Below are 16,472 nucleotides of genomic sequence, written 5' to 3' on the forward strand. Positions count from 1 at the left end.
TCCCACTCGTGAGAAAACTGCAGGTGCTCTGGGTGAGTAACCGTCGTGGAACTTATAACTGGGATACGCGTTCAGAGTAGGGTTTGGCGCTCTTGAACGAGGAGCGAAGTTGTTGGCGTCTATGGAGGCGGCAGTGATGGACGTCTCACCGAAGTCGCAGTGAGAAAGGGGCTCTCGAACCCGCGGAGTAGAGAGGGAAGCCGCCTCACGTCGGTCAAGCTCTTCGCGCACCACTTGCCGAATAACTGACGCAAGGTCGGATGGAGTTGGGACCAGGTCAACACTGGCGACGTTAGTTACATTGGCCAGGCGGCCGAACTTCGGTGTGATACGCCGAGCTTTCAAGGCTTCAAACGTGCGGCAGTGTCGAATGACGTCGCTTACGGAGTCCAGACTGTCTTTGCCGATGAGGAACTGGTACACGTCCTCGGCGATCCCTTTTAGAAGATGACCAACTTTGTCCTCTTCTGTCATCTGAGGGTCCAGGGCCTTGCACAATTTCAGGACTTCCTCGATGTACGTCGTGCATGTTTCGCCGGGAACTTGGGCTCGCTGCATTAGGGTTTGTTCTGCACGCTTCTTTTTAGCTGCCGGATCTCCGAAGCACTTCTTGATTTCATCTACGAACCGTTCCCACGTCGTCATGCTTTCTTCGTGGTTTTCAAACCACACTGACGCGGTTCCCTTGAGGAAGAAGGCAACGTTGTTAAGCTGGGCGGTGGCATTCCAGCCATTGAACCGACTTGCGCGCTGGTAAAAGCTGAGCCATCCGTCCACGTCTTCCCCGGCTTTTCCGGCGAAGGTTCGAAGGTTCGAAATGGTTGGAGTGGATCTTCTCGGCCCATTCCCGCGCTCAACAAACGACAACCGTTGGATTATAGTCTGCGTCGACCATCTGACGCGCTATGCTGAAACCGCAGCGATGCCAACGGCCACGGCTCTTGATGTTTCGAGCTTCCTCCTATCCTCCGTTATACTCCGTCATGGACCCCCTCGTGTTATTGTGAGTGATCGCGGTCGCCAGTTCGTGGCCGACGTAGTCGAAGAGCTGTTGCGTCTCTGTGCTTGCCAGTTTCGCCACGCGACCCCGTATCACCCACAGACAAATGGTCTCGTCGAGCGCACTAACAGAACTTTGACCAACATGCTTTCGATGTACGTGGATTCCAGGCACAAAAATTGGGATGACATCTTGCCTTTTATCACATACGCCTACAACACCGCAAAGCATGAAACTACAGGCTACAGCCCTTTCTATCTTCTTTATGTTAGACCACCCCGCAACTTCCTTGACACCATTCTACCTTTTACTCCTCATGGGGACTCTTCTATTGCCCAGACTCTCTGCCGCGCTGAGGAAGCACGCCGCATAGCTCAACTCCGTACGTTGGCATCCCAGGACCACTCCAAGATCCGCTACGATTCAAGACATAAGAATGTGTCATACGACAAAGGGGACATTGTATGGCTTTGGACACCACTTCGCAAGCGCGGACTGTGCCAGAAGTTTCTGGCTCGTTACACCGGGCCTTTCGTCATCACCGATCGCCTAAGTGATGTAACCTACTCGATTGCTCGGCTCGTGTCCAATGGCTACCGGTCTAAGAAGACGCAGCTTGTTCATGTCGCTCGCCTGAAACGCTGTCATCCACGTGACTCCGAGTGGACGTAACAGTTACTCGCCCAGCGGGCTTCGTCTGTGAAGGGAGGAGTGTTACGCAAAAGCTACGGCAAGGACGGAGGAAGAGGAGAACGAAGTGCGCTTGTCTTGGTAGCGGCTCGGTGTCGGCGCGGCCCCTTATCATCAATTCATCTGTAAAATAAACGCACCGCATCGTAACAGTTTATATATATATATATATATATATATATATATATATATATATATATATATATATGCATTTCGTGTTAAAAATATATATACAGTTGAAACTTGATTTAACGAATCGAGGCCCACGCTCGAATTATTTCGTTAAATCGGGAAGTTCTTCAAATCTAGAAAGGGATCTTTCAGTCCTTCGAAATATAAAATTGTAACGAAGCGACAGCCACAAGCTACTGCGGCATTGTATTTGCCGCTAACCCACGCGTGCGCGTGTGAAAAGTCCACGAAGGTAGCCCGAATTGCTTGTGCGGTGCGAGGTCGACGGTCACGTGCAGCTGCGACAGGCTCCCGATATGCAAGGACGCGGAGGACGAATGCAGTGATTGTGCGAGCGCTACCTACTGCTGAATCCGTTGTTCGAAGATGAACACGTCGGTGTCAAAGCTAGAAAGAAATCACCGTTTTCTTTTTCTCTCATGTATACGAGTAAAAACTTCGTTAAATGGGGTCTGTTGGCCATTAGTTTCGTTAATTCGGGTTGATGCCAACGTTTAACACTGTGGGTACCGGCCCGGGGGGGTATTTCTTTGTTATATCGGGAACGGCGTAAAATCAGGTTTCGTGAGATCGAATTTTAACTCTCTCTCTCTCTCTCTCTCTCTCTATATATATATATATATATATATATATATATATATATATATATATATACAGTTACTTGCTCAACAAAACGTCGTTTTATGCATTGAAGCACAAAAAGTAACTGGAACGCCAATGCATTTCTCCGCAAAGGTCGGGAATATCTCGAAACTGGTGCCATCCCGAGAATTCACTCCCAGGCTTGCGAACTCCACGGTTAGAATTGGTAAATTGCAATATGCGCCATAACGTAATTATTTGAAAACTTAATTAGTGAATTTTCGTTAATTACCCGATTATGCATTTCATTTTTTTGCGAGTAATGTCCTCTTCTCCAGGTAGGCCAGCTCATGAACTAGAGTTGTGCTATCTGCCACAAGCAACCTTCAAAAATAGCGAAAGTGTTCGCTCACACACCCTGTATATATTGAGTACGCATCACCAAGCCCGTTTCTGTCTTTCATGTTTTCTTTTTTTTTCGTTTTTTTTTAATTGCAGACACCCAATGGACACAAAGCGGAAGTTGTTCCTCGCTTTCGACCACTGCCATATTCTAAAAAACCTCCGCAACCAGTTGCTCTCCACCAATCGAGTGCTGTGCAACGGTGGACAGTACTACAGCCCCAACTATTTAAGAATGCTACTGGATATAACAGAAAGACAACCTTTATTCAAGCTTGTGCGGAACCTGACGCGGAAACAGGTGTACCCGACAAACTTTGAGAAAATGAGCGTGAAGAGGGCCCTAGACGTGTTCTCCCCACAGGCATGTATGAATAAACGTGAAAGTTGTTCAGTGCCATCATAAAGATGACACCTCTCTCAATTCCGTGCATCCAATGCGTGACGCACGGTTTTGTAACAAATCAACCGAGGCAAAATTTTATATGTGCTTTAACTGCTACTATTTTGTCAGAAAATTTAACCTGCAAGATTATTTAGAATCCACCAACCTTCTCAAGTCCTTGATTTACATTACGTAAAAGACGTCTATGTGGACACCTGTATATATTTCATGATGCAAGAAGAAATGCGTTCATGCTAGTTTAGGAATTAGCTATGATTATTGCGTTATATCGCAATGAAGCTTAGGCCTGTTCCTGGAACAAGCCTGTCAAAATTAATAGCGCTAGTTTCCAAAGAAAGAAGGTGCGGCGCGTGCTGGCTTATATTTCTCTCCATATTGATACATAAAGCTGCTGTAATGTTAGATGAAAATATTTTGAAGGAATTGTTATAATACGTGTATAGCAGATGAAATACTAAGAGTCTATATATCCGTAAGTTCCGTAGCTAATATGCAGCAAGCATTTTTACAGCGTAGCTGTCTGTCACTAGGATTCCATGATGTTTTTCGCGCCCGTCGACAGAAAGCTATCATCATCAATGGTTCATACCTCAGTAAGTAAGCAAACAATGTAATGGCGCATACCCCCGTAAGGCAGGGGCTACAAGCAGTCAGCACAGTGAAGAGAAAAGTGCATACATTATTTTTAATCACGCATACAACATACAGAACAGCATTACGTTTCAATAAAGAACAAACTCAAAACAGGTATCCGAACCGCATAATTGATCATGAGGCGCTCCTGATGACAATGCGAAGCCCTTAGCGTTCCCCACATGCGTTTCCAGGTAAAGATTACTGTAGCGCAAGCTTCCGCGGTGACGGCAGCTTGCGACGTATGAAGTGATGTACCTAGCCTTTCGTATATAAAATAACCAGCCTAGCAACTGATTTCAAAGTTGTTGCAGCACCGCTATGGGCGGCGGCGTGCTGTCAAAATTACCATTACTGCCATTACTCTAAAATAGCACTACTACCATTACTCTAAAGTCATAAAGCATTGCATTGCAGTTTCAATTTTTCAACAAAGAGAGAGAGAGAGAAGCTTTTTATGAGAAAGACTGATATTTTTGCCGGCGTGTATAAAATTCCACTGACATGCTACTCTGCATAAGGAAGGGGAAGGAAATTAACGATTCCAGAGGAGTGAACAAAAATATTACAGAAATATATCTGTGCATGATATAGTGGCCGCATATAGATCTATATGCCAGTGCATAGAGGGGCTGTGATTGCTGTAGCGTTTATTTTGATTTTTTTGCGACCTCGATCATAATATTGGGAGAACAAAGATTACCACCCATAATTCGCAGGGTGCTCCTCGAAGCTGAAACTTTCAGAACAACAAAGTTCAAGGGCGGAGAAAATACATGGTTGACGTCACTTCGGACAATGTCCTGGCCAATGGTCCCAAGCGCGCTATTCCTGCATATCCGAACTTTTATGGTTACTCTTTCTCTTACTGCGAAGGAAGCACTGCGAAGGCATATAGTATTATTTGATTGTGATGAAAACGTGATTTTAAAGCGAACATTATTTTTTTTCAGAACCCTTAATGGACTTTCCTGCATGTGGTTTGTGGGCGGTGAAGCTTTCTTGTCGAATAGCTCATACGTAAAAAAAAAAATAGATAAAAATAAATTACGTGCTCGATGGTGGGAAATAACCTCGGTACCGCAGGACAGCAGCCCGCGATGCTCTAACCGTCAGGCCACAATCGCACGTATATTTCTATGCGTATATGCCTACTATCCTTCGAGATGATCGCCTTGTGTGTCACGCGTCGCGCAACACGTGTCCGCAAGAGCACGTGCGCTCGCTCCAATTTCGTTTACGCTAAATAAATGAAATGGCCAGATCGATAGCATTTGATCAACCACTTCTTATAAATTGGTAGATATGCATCGTGTCTGCACAATTCCCCCCCCCCCCCCCCTTTTTATTCTTTCTAGGTTACTGCTGCGCTACGGTACCTTCAGCAACATGGCAGAAGGTTTGGTATTGTGGGCTTCGAAGACAGCCTGCCAACAATTCAGTACATGGAGATGATTTCTAAATGGTTTTACCATACATAACATCAGGAGTACCACATTTTACATTATAAGCCGGGACCCAAACAGGATGCCGTTCAGCTCTCCAGATGATGACAGGTATCATTCTGTGTACCTCTAAAGTCTTTCTAAATGCTATCTTTTTTCTTACAGTATTATGCTATTTCAGGTTGCTGTGGTTGGAAAAAGAATTTTTGCCTTCGCATCGTGGAAGGCCGCAGCACCCCACAAGAAGGCATTCATATCTCAAGAAACACACGAAGCTTTGCAGGTCACCACAATGTCCACCGTCCGGTGCACACAATTCCTCATCCGTTCCGGTTTCCTGTTTGTATTGACTGCAAAATTCTCCAGTGACCCTATCGAAGCACTTTTTCTACCATTCGGCAACTTAACGGATCCAATGACATGACAGACGCCCGTGCAGCACTTTCTTCCCTGCAGAAATTTCTGGTTATGGGAATCATTCATTCTTCGCCAAGCGGCAACACAGAGAAGACAAGCGTTCCTCTTGGATCCCGCCATGCCCTTTCAGCCTCGTGGCCCGCAGCTGGAAAGGACCCACAACAACAGTCATCAGGAGAGGATTCATCAGCGCCCCCAGCTCCCACAATGAGTCAAGCGATGCGGCCGCATTTGGCGGCGTTACAGATTTACTGCGGTGGGATTTTTTTAGATTAATTGCGATGTAATAATGAGTTCAATTGGCCACAATTGCAGGTGGTGCGGGGCTACTTGCACTGCAGTGTGCGAAGGAAGACGAGCGTGCCAATTAATGCACGCATGCAAATATGCAAATACGCGGCTTCGCCAGCCGCGACCAAACCTCACAAATGACTTTCGATATATTGTAGCGCGTAGGCACAACCACAACACACACACACACACACACACACACACACACCACACACACACACACACACACACACACACACACACACACACACACACACACACACACACGAAACAGGCGCAGTAGCGCCTGTGACGTGTGTCTTCTTTGGGATTGTGCCTACGCGCTGCAATATATCTGTACAATATACACGTGCTATAACAGTTTTGGCATGTAAAACCCCAGAAAGAAGAAGAAAAGTTTATTCATTCATTGAACTAGCCCAACAACGAGCCCTCCCCAATGATCTCCTTTTCTATCCCATCTAGATTTATATTTTGCGATGCGGTCGTTGTATATTGATTATAGCGGTCTGCCAGTGAACAGTTCTGGTCGTGTCAGCCCTACAATACGTCCCTTATGAAACAAGTACGCAAAATTAAATTCACTAGAAAAAATGCTGCGCGTGACATTTATACCACGTGCGCCAGCTAACCCTATCGCAAAGCTGTTCGTAGAAAAAAGAAAAGGAAGACAAAAGACAAGGTGCAGGATAAAGTTATAAAACATAGGGTGTTCGTCACGGATCTCACGACTGAGCACCGTGGGTTGTCAGACCTGTGTGGGCGTATATATATATATATATATATATATATATATCATAAGGAGCCAACAAACAACAATAAGAAACGGGCCCCTCGGTTTCCTCTCCTCTCGTTCGCTTATATATATATATATATATATATATATATATATATATATATATATATATATATATATATATGCATCTTCATTTCAGGCCAGCGCATGTGTCTACCTAATAATGCAGCACATTTTATTTGTTTAATTTACATCATACCTATATAAAATATAGTCATTCAAGGCTTCAAGCATTTCTATGATTTTTCTCTTCCCTTACGCCCCCCACAGCCAGGCATTAGGGCAAGTACGCTTGGCCTCATTGCAGGTTTCCTTGTCAAAGCAGCTGAGGACGGCATCAACTGCAACCTATGCCTGGAGAAAATCAAGGCTCCCCGCTCGTCTAGCCCCGCTACTGCCGTTATCTTTAATTTAGACCGAAGAGGGCTTTCATATCCTACACTTGCATTTCTTTCATTTGTCTGTACTTTGGAAAAGGCAGCAGAAGCGTTCGCGCCGTTTGCCATATCCGAGAAGAAGCCGGTGGCCCTTTTCATGCAAACAACACTTCAAGCAGCCCCCCCCCCCCCCCCCCCCCCAGCTGAAAATCCCGTTTCAGGCATGAAGGCGCTACAAGAGCGCACAAAGAAACCACCGCGCGGCTTGTGCTGCAGAAGTTCAGCCGTCCATTCTTTGCAAATTACGTGGTCGGCAAGACAACCAAACAAGCAAAAGCGAGAAGAATTACGGAAAAGCCCAAATGCCGGAAAATTTTGAAAGTTTAGACATATGTGCGCTGCGTCATAACGAAGGCCCGTGCATCTGTAAATAAACTTGTTTGAATTTTCGCGCAAGTGCAATGTGCTTTTCAGCAGTGACGTCAGTTGGAAACAACTTACACCAGCAACACGTAAATATCCGTACGCTTTCCGACATCACAAAATTAGGCATGCGAAACATATGTGGGAGCGATAAAATACCTTGGCGACGACCAGCAATGACGCTAAACCTTTAGTTTAAATTTTCAAGCGATATCCTAAGTAACATATACACGATCACTTCAGAACCCATATAAAAGAAACTTAACTATTGCCTTGAGAGATAGAGAGCTCGCCTATCATGACCCAAAACGTATATAATTGCAGGTACAGCACCACATACGCTTCACAGCCAGACTGCAATAATTAACCGTCGGTGTAGGCGATCGATCGATGAAAAATAAAAACACCGTTTATCATATTGTACGTACATAATTATGCAGACCCTCGAGCACGAAGCAAAAAAAAAAAAAAAAAAAAAACCCTGAACAGTTATGTAAGCTGCCTTATCAGTACGTTTGTTATCATATACGCTAATATTTAGAGGTTAAATGTTGCTGCAGTGCGTACCAGGCGATCAGTTTCTCGTAGTATGATATACGCGGACAATTGCATCAACTTACAAGAGCGGACGAAGTCGGTAATCCCAAACGAAAGTGACTACGGTGAGTGTGTTTGTTCCTGCTATCCATCTCTCGTCTGTTTCTGCGCTGTAGTTGCTTTCTTTATGGAGAATTGCTACCTCGCTTATGATCGCGATCGTGGTCGAGATGTTGCCTGTCAGTTTGCGTAATAGAAGCATTGATTCTAATTAAGTGACACATCATACACCATCTTAAACAGCTTCGACTCAGTTTCATAAAAGCTTTGCGATACATATTTGACGGGCCGAACAAACACGTAAACAATCACTCTATCGGTTAATTATTTTTTTCTTGTGTGCAGCGGCGCGAAATTTCCGCATAATGGCAAACCTATTAATAATTCATGTACTATTTTACGCGTTATTACAGAGCACTACAATGAGTACACTTAAACAATTTTGACATACTAGCTGTTGTATTCGCACGAAATTATCACATATATCTAGCAGTCCGCCACAGAAGAGCAGGCGCACACATATTCGAACGCCGCCCGCCGAGTAGCAGACGATGGATGGATGGATGGATGAGGCTGAACCCTTTAAATCGGGCGGTGGCATACGCCACCTAGCCATGGCTATTAACATAATTTGTACTTTGTGGTGGGTGAAATTTCACCCCTGCCTTAATTTTATCCACCAATCAGATAACCTCTGTTTGGTTATTTCTACCCGCTTAAAGTCTATTTTGCCTTCACTGTCCCTAAACCCCAATGCTTTGAAAAAATCAGCCCCGTTGCCTTGCACTGTAGGGTTAAGCCCCTTACAGAAAAGTATGAGGTGTTCAGCCGTTTCCTCTTCTTCTCCACACGCACAGCACAACGTGTCTATACCTTGGTACTTGACTCGGTACATCTTAGTCCGCAATACTCCCGTCCTGGCTTCAAACAACAAAGAGCTTCCCCTAGAATTATCGTAGATATTTTCCTTGGCAATTTCTTGCTTGAAAGTTCGGTATGTGCCCAGTGCTGATTTCGTCTGCATCCCTGTTTTCCACAGACCCCTCTCTGTTTCCTTAACCTTTTTACGACCAGACGAACAGTTTATAAAAGCGCCACCTATGGCCACCGGTTGAACGAAAGTGGGCGCAAGCTGCTCCCATAGAAGCCGGACATCTGTGCAGGTCTGTAGTTCAGTAGGTCGTGGTACAAAGTATGTTAAAGGACAACTCCGGCGATTTTTCGATGTCGACGGATGTCGATGAAATTCGCTGGGTCTGTTCCTCTGAATACCTCCGTCATGTCCTAAAAAAAGCAGGCTTGAGAGTTGCACAGATTTTTTACAAATGAATTTAATTTATTGCCTCGAGCACCCTACCTTACCCCCTCCTCAGTTATAGGCCACATTGTGTATGACGTCAGGAATGGTCCACGCAGAGCATGCCGGGATCATGCAGACGACAGCGACGAGAGCGTGCAGGAGTCGACGATCGTGAGCTAGCGCTTGGCGTGAGATGTTGCTGTCGCGAGAAGTTGCATTCCCTGTGGGCGGGCAAGTGATGCGGGGTGGCAAGCGGTGTTGCGTTGTTGGCTGCACGAACTTCAGCCCTCGCCATCCGCAAACACAGTTTGAGCCGATGCCGATCGCGTTCAGCCGAGGTTAAGCCTATCACAGTGGCCAAGTTCGTGCGTCTGCTGCTGGCGGACCAGACCCACTGATATGAAGCTAATTAAGCTATTAGGATGAGGAAAGCTGCTTCTGTAGTTCAGTTTTGCTACGGATTTGAAATAAACCCTTCCTCATTTCGTACAGTGCACACGCAAAAAGCTAAAAGCGACAACACGACGCGTAATCAACATCCGTATACGTTGCCGTTCTCGAATGCGGCCAGTCGCACTCGCCGGCGCTTCCCTAAATGAAATGTGACTACGCAAATCCATGGGTGTATTATTACCCATTGTTATGCTGACATTATTTAGCTTACGAGGTGCACTGTTTGCCTCGTATCCCAAATGGGCAGCAAGCGGAGGCCCCTTCGATACAGCATGCGTAAACAACCGTCTCGTTCAGCTGCCAACGATGTCATACTTCATGACATCGGCGTTTTCGCGAGAAAACTATACATTCTCTAAATGAACGATCATACGCGCAATGTCCCAATCTATGTCTACTTTACGGAACACTAATTGTGTCCATGAAGAGAATACGAAGAATAAATAAGCAGGCTGCACAACGCTTCCCTACTATATACGGTCTCCCGCTCGCTGTTTCCGAAGGTGCGTGGTCGCACCTATCAGCGCGACCCAGAGTGATGTAACGGTGCTTACATGCACAAAATCGACGTGTTTTGATATGTTCTGACATTAATTGATGTCACCGATGAGCGGCTATCTCAAGCGAACGACGTACGAGTGGTCGCTGTACCTGCCGATGTAAACAAATGCACCGGTCGGTGCTTTGGACTGTCAGCGGCGTTCTTGTGGGATACAAATGCGGAAAGTCGTGCTCCACATCTTACAGTGAGCATGCGAAGCGGTTCCCTGAGAGGGGTAAAATACCTAAAATAGCAAGCAGCACGTATATCAGTGGTTAGGGCTACGGAGGACGGCGATTCGTGGCTATTATTCTGAATCATAACTGCCACTGTTTGACAGATCCGAATAGGTGGTGCAGCTTACATGCAATGTCACCCGAAGGTCCCCGAAGGTCTGGCGCGGTCACGAATAAGCTGAGCGTCTGCTCTTCGCCGGTTTCGTTCACCCCGCGGGCGAGACCGGCATGCGTTGCGCGCCTTCCCCGCCGGGGATACATTCGTGACGTCACACGCAGAGGTTCGCTCGGCTGCTTGCTCAAGTTTCGGTTTCGTTTTTGCGCTTTTTTGCTTATTTAAAATTATTTTCAAATTTGCGGAACAATTCTCCTATCAGGTGCGTCACAGGAGGGTCTCGGGAACCTAATATTTTATTAGCTCGACATGGTCAAAAAATCGCCGAAGTTGCCCTTTAATAGTCACGGCTAGGTGGCGTGTGCCACCACCCGATTTAAAGGGTTCAGCCTCATCCATCTATCAATCCAACTGCGCGCTGAATGCAACGCCTGGAGCAGCTGCTGAGGCTGGTTCCTTAATTATTGTGGTGCTGTCTTGCTTCTTTATTCTATGGTGCTGTGCTACACTGGTACTACTTTGTTGCTGCAAAGCAATTTGAGCTTGCTGCCCACGGTGTTACGATTTCTTCGGTGTTTGTGCCGTGTTGGTGCGTGTGCCGTGTTGGTCCGCGAAACTCCGGAAATGTGAACGTTGTGTTTCCGGAACGGTTAAGAAATGCACTAGCGTATTTCTGAGGCTTTTGGTAGCTTCTGGCACTAACAATGAACGTGAAGCACTGTTCGATGTGCCCGTTCTTCTCGTGCCAACTTGCACGAGTCATCACGCACGTACGCCGAGTGCACAGTGCAGAGCCCAACTTCAATGTATACTGCGGCATCGAAGGCTGTGCGAACAAGTATACAAATTTCAATTCATACAGATCGCATCTGTATCGTCACCATCGTAACTTACTTGAAGAAAACAGCAGAATTTTGCAACAGCGACGCGCTGAACAGCCTGCCGTTGGAGGAAATTCAGATGTGCAGAACAGGGAACAGTTTCCACAAGCAATGGACTGTGCTGACGGCAGCGCTAACGTTTTCAGTGAACGACCTTCCGCAGATGATTTGTCGTCAGAGCATACAACGGTTCCAGTTGATCGTTTTGAGTGCTTTCTCAAGCAGGCAAAGTCAACTATATGGAATTTCTATTTTTGTGTCACAGAGAAACACTGTCTGCCACCTAAAGCAGCTGTCAGTGTGTTTGCTGAATTGCAGGTGATGTTTGAACTTGTTCTAAAGGCTTACAGTGATGAGATTGCACATGCAATGAAAGCATCGGCCACAACTTCTGATGTAAAGCGTCTACTCGACTGCTCATTTGTGCCTGAGCTCTTCCGTGGACTTGACAGCAAACATAAACGAGATGAATATGCCATGAAAACGTTTCCTTTCATATCACCCGAGGAACAGCATTTGGGCCAAGAGGCAAGGTACCACTACATTCCATTGCCCAAGCTTCTCACTGCAGTTTGCGAAATTCCTGACATTGCCGCCCATCTAACGACACCTGACATTGTGAATCATGCACCTAGTGTGTACAGGGACTACAGTGATGGACTTGTGTACAGGGAACACCTTCGAGCTCTTATCCCTGAGGGTAGCACGCACACCATCATCACTTTTTTCTATACTGATGAGATTGAAGTGGTAAATCCCTTGGGTGCCAAACGAGGCAAGCAGAAGCTCCTTGCTGTGTACTGTGTCTTGTTGAACCTTCACACCAAGCACAGATCGCAGCTTGACAACATCTATTTAGTCATGCTCGTGCGCTATGCCCACGTGAAAACTCATGGTCTAGACAAAGTATTGCAACCAATGCTAGACGACTTAAAGCAGATGTACAAGGATGGCCTCACAATTAGAATCGGGGGAGAGGAGATATGTGCTACTGTTGTTGTGCTTGCCTTTTGCGGTTACAGTCTTTCCCTAAACCGGTTAGGTGGATTTTCTTGTTTCAGCAAAGGACAAGTTTGCAGATACTGCATGGTATCAGTAAACCATTTGGCGGAAAAAACTAGCGAAACAATGTGCCAGGCTCGTACATTAAACAGACATCAGTTGCATCTTCAAGCAGTTACTGTGGATGCAGATAACAAGCGCTTGTATGGTGGGAATGATGTATCACCTCTTCTGCAGTTGCAATATTTTGATGTGACCCGGCAGTTGCCTCCTGATGTAATGCATGACATCTTGGAAGGGGGAGGAGAATGTGTTCTGCGGCATGTCTTGAACTCGTTAATATCTAGCAACTTGCTCTCAGAGAAAGACCTTGAAGCAGTGTCATCATTTGACTATGGTCCAAATGATGCAAAGGACAGGCCCCCACCATTAAATGTGGAATTTTTGACCAACAACTCTGTCTTGGTAGGCACTGCATCAAACAAATGGTGTTTGTTTAGGTTCTTGCCATTGATATTTGGATCGAAAATTCCTGAAGGAAATGAAGATTGGGAGATGCTTTTGAAGTTCCGTGAAATTTTGGACATCACACTTGCATCTGAATTCTCATCTGCGCGTCTTTCTTATTTGGATGTAATTGTGCAGACCTTCTTGATTGAATTTGCAGGCAGGTATGGCAGTCTCGCAGTTATCCCCAAGCTGCACTACATGGTGCACTATGCAAGGTTTGTGCGTGAAGTTGGCCCTCTGAGACAATTTTGGTCAATGAGGTTCGAAGCAAAGCGCCAAAACATAAGGAAACTGGCAAGAACAGTCAGGAATTTCAGAAATTTGACGCATACACTAGCAAATCGACACCAGTTGAGACAGTGTTACCAACTGCATACATTTCAACTTTACCAGGGGCTTCAAACAGTTGGAAGTAAGCCTGTAGATTGGAACACACTTCCAAGCTGTGCCAAGGAAGCCTTGCCAATGAGTGTCTGTGAAGTGAAGAGTGCAACACTTGATCACTGCTCATACAGGTGTGGGAGTGTTCTTGTTGCGACTACGGGGGAAGGCCCGGAGTTTCATATGATTGAGTCGCTACTTGTGGCAAGTGGAAAGCTCTACCTCCTCACAAGAACTTTACTAGTGGAATGCTTTGACCGTCACAAGTATTGCTATTGCATAAGGAGATCAAGTGATCAGAAGATCTGCCAGCCCGATGACAAGTTCGAACATTACCTGCTGGACTTGTATGAAGGTTCTAAACTAGTTCCTCGATGGAAAACTTGGTAAAATAACTCGTGCTATGCAACCATGCACTTTTGTATTATCTATGAGTGTCGTGTGGAGAAGTGTTCCAGTTTTGCATTCTTTGGATATTTTTAAATGTTTTGTATATAAATAAATATATTGCTTGTAACTTAGACAGTGTCATCAATATTGTGGGCATTTCTTAGTCACTTCTTCATTGGCTGCACATGATCTTGTGATGAGGTTCTTTCAATGAATTACACGCTACTGAGGCACAGCCTCAGCGCATGAAATGACGAAGCCGTTCGTTACCACAACAAGCCATTCATTAAAGAAAATACAGCGAAAAGAAAAAACGAAACTCGGCAAACTAATCACAAAAACAAAAGAGGATTAAGGCTAGAAAGAAAGCATGAAAGTCAGAAGGGGCCTACAGTTTCATGGTTTGCACTGGAGCTGTGGGATGGGCTAGAAGTGGCGACAGAGGCAGAGCTCGAAGTGGAGTTGTGGTGGCGAAACTAGAAGCCGTCAAAGAAAATCCTGGTCGCCCCCAGGCGAACACCAGGGATCTAATAATGGAGGAAGAAGTTCTGCAAGTTACACTGTGACTTTGGGAACATGGATAGGTAGCCTTAATACGGTAGAGGTCTTGTCGCCGGACACAAAGTCCGAGGGCTTCACCTCTGCTAATGGTACAAGGGCTTCATTTCTTACACGTCGGTCGGCACCTTATCAGGCAGCCATGATCGACGCTGCTGTGAAGACAGGCATAGTGAAGACTGACAACAGCAGGACGCCCTTGCGGCGTTCGCCAGCCAGAGCTCGGGCACGGCGCTGGAGACACTGGGCCGCCTGGGTCGGATGCCCTTCCGACGTTCGCCAACTGCAGGCTGCAGGAAGAAGTTAGATGTCGTGTCGATCCCAGGTGGGAGCCTCGAGCGGCCTTGGGCCAGGAACTCGACTGGCCGCTACTTCCGCACCCTGGTCATCATCCTCCCCTTCTTCCACGTCTGCCATGATGGCTGTCGCTTGCTTGCTTCCTTGCTTGTTGCTCACTTCTCCCACTTACCCATTACGATCACGGCACTCGTGCACTTCACACATCACAGATCTTCATCACATCGGCTTCTTCGTCTTCATCGCTTGTGGGGACTCATCTTGAGATTGATCTGTGGCTTGAGTGTGATCGGTCTGCCGCGTGTTCGGGGTGTGTTGTATCACATAGCACCCGGTAGCCAGGCGCTAAGTGTAATAAATTTGCATGTTCTGTCTTGTTTGTTTCTCCCACCTAGGAATGTTTATGTGACTGTAGCACATTATTCATGGCTATGGCTTGCTCTTCCACAACATAAGCCAAATTAGCAATGTTGAAAGTCATAATGCCAAAAAGGAGGCAATGGCAATCTCACTCACTGTCGGTCCTAAATATCAGCGGTGTTGTAATAAAGTGAATTCAATTGAAACTTTGGGGAACGCTGGTTAGTTCAAACAACACATGCACACAGAAAAATAACAGGACAAGTGCTCAATGTTGCATGATAAAGCATATGCGTACGATGGATTGTCCTGCATAATACTTTCCATGGTGCAAGTTGACCAGGGGGGTGACGGGAGGGGGGTTGAATACTCAAAATTTCATTGTTTGGCGACAGCACTACTCGAACAAGGAGTGATGAAAGTAAGAACAGGTCATGTGCTCAACTCGTAACTAACTTTTACTGGTAAAAAATGTTAACAAGTGTGCAAATAAGAAATGGGTGAGTTGAAACTATTAAGCAATCACGATCGCAACAAACATAAAGGTACACACTCTTGGTACTCTGCAAGTACCAGAGAGAGATTGAAATTCTTTATCACTAGATACCAATGACCCTGACGAAGACAAGTCCCCTTGTCGAAACATTGGCTTAAAGCTACATTCCATGTTCAATTACTCATCATTTCACTCCATATCTTGCTTTGAACTTCTGTCCTTGTTTGGATTTATCACTTAAAGTGATAGACGCTTGACTAACACACATCACTTTTCCTTCTAATATAGACGGCTTCAATGACCTCATCACCCGGCTGCTGACCAGGGCGGAATAAAACAGTATTGGCACAAAAACCAGGAGTGCATCCACACATTCAGCAGTGCACAGCTAGATGAGAATAGTCCAAGGCTGAAGTTCGAGAAATTGGGAAAAATTGAATTGTTTCAGAAATTCCATCAGCACAGCTTGCTCACTTGGATGTTTTTGTGCAGAGCTCCTTAGTTCAGTTTGCTGAGAGCTATGGACATGATGTCATAATCACCAAATAGCACTGCATCATTCACTATGGTAGGTTTGTGCGTGAGGTTGGCCCACTGAAAAATTTTTGGCCTATGCGGTTCGTAGCAAGACTCGGAAAACTGGAAACTGTCATGAATTCCAAGAATATGCCACACTTGCAAAAATGCACCAGTGAAAACAC

The 16,472-nt window shown here is 45.8% G+C and overlaps 1 protein-coding gene across 1 annotated transcript; it reads left to right on the plus strand.

The window, feature by feature from the left end:
- The first annotated feature begins 11,323 nt into the window (after positions 1 to 11,323).
- Positions 11,324 to 15,309, plus strand: LOC125943886 (uncharacterized). The gene has a single exon (XM_049663440.1). It carries the CDS (start codon positions 11,601 to 11,603, stop codon positions 14,058 to 14,060), a length of 2,460 nt encoding a protein of 819 aa, XP_049519397.1. The 5' UTR covers positions 11,324 to 11,600; the 3' UTR covers positions 14,061 to 15,309.
- The last annotated feature ends 1,163 nt before the right edge of the window (positions 15,310 to 16,472 follow it).

The sequence above is a fragment of the Dermacentor silvarum genome, chromosome 3 (assembly GCF_013339745.2).
Source record: "Dermacentor silvarum isolate Dsil-2018 chromosome 3, BIME_Dsil_1.4, whole genome shotgun sequence".
Classification (NCBI taxonomy): Eukaryota; Metazoa; Arthropoda; class Arachnida; order Ixodida; family Ixodidae; genus Dermacentor; species Dermacentor silvarum.

Bases quoted from the DNA above. Each gene is read 5' to 3' on its own strand.
- LOC125943886 (XM_049663440.1), top strand. From the start codon at position 11,601: ATGAACGTGAAGCACTGTTCGATGTGCCCGTTCTTCTCGTGCCAACTT.